This window comes from Dreissena polymorpha, chromosome 2 (assembly GCF_020536995.1).
Source record: "Dreissena polymorpha isolate Duluth1 chromosome 2, UMN_Dpol_1.0, whole genome shotgun sequence".
NCBI classification, from domain to species: domain Eukaryota; kingdom Metazoa; phylum Mollusca; class Bivalvia; order Myida; family Dreissenidae; genus Dreissena; species Dreissena polymorpha.
The window spans coordinates 128,390,657-128,397,708 of NC_068356.1; the positions used below are offsets into that span (position 1 = coordinate 128,390,657).

Below are 7,052 nucleotides of genomic sequence, written 5' to 3' on the forward strand. Positions count from 1 at the left end.
GCGCACTAATTTTACTCTAAACAGTTAATTTCAGTAAACGTGAATGCTTAACGTGTATACAATACAGTTACAGATACAGATCTCGTGATAAAACTGCTTCAGTAGTGTGAAATTATTTTTGTTAACATATGTATCAATGTACCTAAATGAAATAATAACTCCACTGCCTTTCAGTGAGTCTAATGTTGATTGTCCGGAGATTTGTTATATAATACCATGTTCAAACATGTACCCTTTGGATATGAACACATAGCTGGCCCTCTCATCCTTGACTATAAAGTACAAACTGTATTTGACTACAGTACTACAACGAGGTCCCGTTGTACAGCATTAAATGTGCAAGCAGTTTAGGTTTGAAATCATGAATAGCAGATATACGGATTATTGGTATTTGAGGCAAGTAATGCATAGTCCCTTTTTAACCCAAACTCAGTTCATACACAAATGAACACTTGTGTTAGCTTATTTATGTTCTCTCCAAAAACCAACAACACGGTGTGCATTTGGCACGTTTTAAATAAGTAAGATATGGAAATATTCACCGTAACTTGTTTTAAATGTGAAAGTACATATGTATCCAATTTGATAATGAACATCAAATAAAGTAGCATTACAATTTCTAGTATTTGGCTTTTATTGCAAGATCTTGTTGTACACATGCATACAGAGGAAGTGAATCTAACATTGAGAAATTACACGTTCACTAATGAAGTTGGTTTCTGAAGAAACCTCCAACAAGTCGTAGGAATATAAATAACGTTAACTAATTCAAACCCTAATGTCAAATAACTGGATTCAAGGTTTTCCGAGTACCAGCTTTTATCATTAATGTTAAGTGTTTTGTTGCATGCATTTTCCAGGATTTTTAGGCACGTTGTCACATGCTAATTATAAAAGACTAGGTGATGGTAACACTATGTTTTCTCTTGAGGTTTATTCTATCTGTGGTTTTCCTAATTGTTTCCCCATTTATGCCTATAGCATCAAGGAATGTTTGAAAAACACTCGGCGTTGAACTTAATATTCAGATGAAATACGCTAAATACACTTTTATTATTTTGAAAACAAATATTATATTCACGCTAGGAAAATGAATAAATTAACCATGCATATGATTCAGATACATATTCTGCTTCCTATTACTCAATTTCGATTTATAATTATAGTTTTATTTTTACTTATATTGCATCAACTGGAGAAATTGAAAGGAACTTGCAATCATAACATAATAATAACTATTTCTTAACAACATGCATTCACAATTTCAAGTTATGCTAACAGAAGTTATATAAAATGTAAATTGTCCATTAATTGGAACTCTTGGGTGTCTGATTTTCGTTCGCCCACGCGATCGTCTGTATCTAAACAAATTAACCAAGCGATATTTCGAAATGATAAACTAATCAATGCACAAGCTTTCATGAAGTACGCCGCGATTGTTACAAAATGATATAAAGAATAATTAACAATTTTTAACAGGTTCATAAAGTGTACAGTCGTTGCTTGTAATAGAATAGCACACGCTATACTACTGTCAGGCAATGGTGCAATGTAAATTGCCATAGACCGGAGGCTCTCTGTTCTATGTCAGAATTGTCATTTTTATTCTTCATGTCGCATATGCTTCAATATATGAAGCATGCGACATGATTTAAAATGGCATGATAGTTATTTCATTATTAGTCCGCACAAAAAATACGGTACAAAACAAACATAATATGGGAGAAATTGTGAATAAGTAGTATCGGTTCAAACGTGTAAGTTATAGATATGCGTATTATTAATAACCGTTATTGGCATTCGTGAAACAAATGCAGTAAGTTTATCATTTCAGCATTCCTTAAAATTTGAGAACTTGCTCAAATCGATTGGCTTTTAATGTTCACGCGTTATTTTGTTATAAATAATAGCAAAAATATCAGTCAAAGGTGATTTAAGAAAGATACTTAAGAATCTACGTTTGGTTTGTATCTGCCCCATTTTGCACAAAATCAGCTTAAATATTCATTTAAATATCTATATGCGTGTTACTTTATATTTGTCAAATAGCACATCGGGTGAAGCGAACGACCATCCTGTTAGGCGATTGATACTACAAGTGTTTGACGTGACTATTCATATCGGCTACTATCTCTTTTTCGTCTGTCAACGTTGTCTGTATAAAACCTAAAATTGTATTGATAAAAATGGATTACAGAGAAACTAAAATATTTTTTTCTGTATTAAAATAAAAAACGCCAATATGTGTCCATCATTTATATTGGTGTACCCGGTTCGGCTACTTGTCCTGACAAATGGATACGCATATCGAATAATCGAAAATACCGATAAATCCATGATAAATATCAACAAAACTGTTATGAAGCTTCAAGGATGCACATATTATAACGCTTTTCCCAAAATGTATTTTCGAAGACTTGGTTTAGCATATCTTTTCATGACGTCCTTATACTTAAACCAAAGACTTTAAGCGTGTTGTGCGTATGTATTTGTGTTACTAACGTATGACATAAAAGGCCACGCATGGAACTTTTTGTCTAGAACCACTTTTGAAATAAATGGATCATACACCTAAATTCAACACAAATACTCTATATTATTTTATTATCGCTGGAACATTAAAGACTGGTACAGGCCTCAATGTCAAAAATCGATGTATATCAAATCTTATTCTATGTGTTAAATTTCCCCCTTCTTGCTTCTTATATTCCGTCTCCAAGAAATTGTGAGACATAAACATAGTCTACTCGGATTTTTCAAGTGCATCAGCATTCTGTTGTAAGGATCAACAGGCTAGCAATCTGAGTGTTTTTCAGGCAATACAACCACAGTTGCATTCACTTGTATAATCATTAAAGATTATGTTCTCTAATAAGCTAACTGAAGAGCGTGTCACGCTATATATTATCATACGAATGTGTGATGAACTTGAACTTGACGTTATACAGATTTTGGACAATCTGAGTGATGCGAATATGTAAGGGATTTAGCCATTAATGCCGTGCTTGATTTATTGCCAGTTTTGCGGAAGAGATAAAGTGTCCGAAAATTGTAAACTACATCATCATTAGCAAGAATCGTAAGCAGTGTGTAATTTGACTTTATAAATAAGGCCGACTTTATAGCTTGTCACAGTAGTGACTAATTTATATCGACCGACTGATGGAAAGACGTCCATAGTGGTTCCTATATAACCACTTTACTTCGCATCGGGGAGTTTAAATACTTAAACGCACTATCGTTTAATCAAATCATTACCAATAAAAACGCTTTTATTTGCAAAATCAAATATACAAATAGTATTTATATGAACTAATACCCTATTAAAATGGAAAAACTCATACGGTGGCCCGAGACACTATATCCTTGAGTTTAACTCTTTTATAAATTTAACCGAACAAATACGTTACTTCGTTGAACTATCGCTATATTCATATTACAATTATCTGAATGTATACACAATGCTCATTCTGCCTAGTTAATTTCCATTATTTATAAGTTTTTCCACAGAAAGGAATTAGTTTGTAACAGTACCATATAGTAAGTTCGACTAGCGACACCAACGCCTCTTTCTCAACTAGTTACACATTTAACTCGCAATTACAAAATTGGTCAAGAAGTCAAAAACAAGCATTATATGTCACAATGATAGATGAACACGTTGTATAAAACAAGCGGCACGAAACAGATGTGAGTATATCGTAAATGTCTGCAATTAAGCCATTAGCCGATTGTGTCTAGTTGAGTGCTTTCTGGCACTTCCAAATGCCTTTGAATGTTTAGAGGTGGGACATTCATAATCATTAGCCGGGAATAAATGCGGCAACTCGGGTGCCATTGTTTTCTTGATTTACCAGAGCGATTGACTTCTTATAAAGTACTTTACCAGGACAGGAAATAGTATAGTAGGTTCAACATATATGTACGTACATATTGAATATACATATGTAATAGGAATACTGCCTTATATTATGATATCGTGGTGTCCGTTGGAGCAAGGATTTATATAATGCATTGCTTTCGCTATTGGTAACTTAATAACTTAACTTAATAATATAGTTCGGCGTTGGAAGAACTGTTTAGGGTAGGTTATAAGAGCAAACGCCTTATGTATATGGCATATATAGGAATCAACACTCCGGGGAATCCTTGCATATGGTGTCTACATAATATAATGAATATAGAGGAGTTATATAAGGGGGCATATGCAAGTTTGAACAAACGTCATAAAGCCACGTGTTTTTTTTTTGAGGACAAAAATTATCAGCGACTATTTCTTCACCACTTCTATACAAGAAACGTTAATTACAACATGAAAGACGAATATCAGTTTAATACAATTCTGATAATCAGATAATGTGATCTCCCACAGAAAAGTTAAATTTATTGTATAATGTCATACTACTATTATGAGCAATAAATGTATAAACATAATTGGAGCGAACGACCTGAGAATATACGCACGCAAACCCAATAGATACGCTGCATAATTATGTAGTGTCATACAAATCGTAAGTTTCCAAGATCAAACGCGGCAAATGACAAATTGACAAAGGCTCCATGAAAAATAAATTGTTCAGGGTTCTCCCAAAATATGCACATATCCTACCTCAAAGAAAAGTCTTACAAACGCATTACAGTCAGATAATAAGTTTCTTAAATCCTGCAGGGAAAAGAAACATCAAAAATTAAATAATATAATATATAATATAAGCGAAATACCGCGCTGAAAATTAATTGGAAAGAAGCATCCTGAAAAGGATTCGCATGTCTATCCTAAAAGGAAACTACATACTAAGTTTTACTAAAGTCGCATCTTAAGTGTCTGAGATCACGCGCGGAAACAAACAAAAACATATTAATATTCAAACTCTAATAACATCCAACGCTGGACAAAGATTCGCATGATCATCATATAGAGATGTTGTATATCAAATGTCATTAAATTCGAATCATAAGTGTATGAGGTATTGTGGGTAGACGACGAGTGTTTCGGATGGAAACACAGCAGGGCGTTCAGACATACATCGAGTATGACGAAACAGATTAGAGGAGACATTCGTTAAAAACCCACGCAAACTTAATACAATCAAATGTGGAATTAGGACGAACGCGACAAAGCGGCGACAATATGCTTATACCTTTCTTGAAGCATACGAATAAAAAACTAATATATCCTGCATGTAGGCACTTAATTCAGCTGTAGACTGTAACTTCGTGCATGTTGTTCTTATTCTGTCAAATCAGGATGCCATAATTTGGACTGGGTGAATCCTTTGTCATCATTAGCAGGGAATTAATTCGATATAATGTGTCATTGTTTGATGGATTTATCCAAGCAAATGCCTTATTATAAAGTTTCACAATGAGATGAGAATACTTCGAGAGTTAATGCCTTCCTGTGTTGTTTTGCTGTACCCTTAACAATTGTGATACAATTATAAAGCAAAGAAATCTTACGCGCACGGTATGTTGTGCATATTCGTCATCATTATAGGTTGCAAAGTAATTCCAAATGTCCTGTCAGACATTGATGGATATATCAGAGAGAAAGCCTTATAATGATCTTCTTCATCTGTAATAACTGTACGCAGTCAACATTGAAACAGTATTTGGGTTGATAACAATTTATCTTTCAATGGAGGAAATCGATTTCATTTTTTTTCTACACACTAAAGTACATGAACATGTTTTCGTTAGGTAAGTTGTAAATGCATGAACAGACGAAATTAACAGTCAAGCCAGAAAAGGAGCTAACACACGAAAAAACGAACATACACAGACAAAAAGTAATATAATATAAATGTACACGAAATGAGATAATTATAACATTTGGAATTGAATATAAACCCACATTCATTATTTAAAAGTTTTAATATAAAACAGAAGCATAAATAAACAAACTCCCTGTCAATTTAAGATTAATAAGCTTCCAGGATTGTTTTTTTCATTATCATTTTTAAATTATAATAACTATACAGTATAATGATATATTATGTATTATTGATATGTTTAGCACTTACAAAACCAGTGATAAGGTGTTACAAAATATGTTTTGTTCTGTTTGAATATGTTTATATCTTAATACATTCTATACATACTTGAAAATTACACAACAAGTTTGTACATTGTAAAAGTGTTAATTACCTCGCCCAAAAGCTTTGCACCTTCCCGCCGTGTTTGTTCCTCGCTGATTGGTCGAAATCTGCCACGTGAGCGAATGTCCTTTAACACCTTCAGCATCACGATCTTGCTTTTGGCCTGGAATTAAAAAGCACATATCAGATATCTTTCATTGATGTGAAATACAAAAATTAGCATGTCCGTCAACAATTGGCTCATCTAAAAAGCGGCTATGTTCTGTGTGTAAGATAAATGTACGCATTCACAACTAACATAAACGTTTTTTTTCTGTACATATGCAATGTTCATGTTTCATACAATCGATTAATTTACAAGTGCGGGTTAAAATGCCAAATATTATCAACCAGAGTTTTGATATTTTACAACACCAATAACTAATACACAAAATAAATTGTTAAACCTAAATTAACGACAGGTTTATATAATGTATTTGAGTAAACAATTAAAAAAACGATTGGCATTTAAACGAATAATAGTTCGCGCTAAAATGCCATGGCATGGCATACTCAAAAATGTTTGCGTAAGTAGAATGCATGTTTAATAAAGCTATTATAAGGCAAATGTAACTGGATATATCATGAACCTCGTTCTATGAAAGCAGGCCTTAATGCGGACCGCAAAAGCTAATCTGTGGCGAAACTCTACGAATTTGTAGTAGGACCGTTTTTTTTGTGCACATCAAATAGTGATTGTAGTATACTAATCAAACTATTTTGCAATATGTAAAGAACCATAGGAACTGTATATTTTACATCGGATAATTCTTATTGTCAAATATTCATCGATGTTAATCTACAAATAAATAAAGTACCTGATTATATTAATTGACGATATCTGCATGATTCCATATTAATTCCAGCATATTATCTCTACGATAAAATTAGTTCTCTCGTCTTCCGAACGACTAA

General features: G+C 33.1%; 1 protein-coding gene across 1 annotated transcript in view; it reads right to left on the minus strand.

The window, feature by feature from the left end:
• The window catches only part of LOC127868966 (potassium voltage-gated channel subfamily H member 7-like), a 68,253-nt gene extending 61,996 nt beyond the window's left edge, over positions 1-6,257 (minus strand). Inside the window, exon 1 of the mRNA XM_052411181.1 lies at positions 6,148-6,257. Coding sequence (XP_052267141.1) covers positions 6,148-6,243 — 96 coding nt within the window. The 5' untranslated portion in view covers positions 6,244-6,257. The remainder of the gene's footprint in view (positions 1-6,147) is intronic.
• Positions 6,258-7,052: the final 795 nt, after the last annotated feature.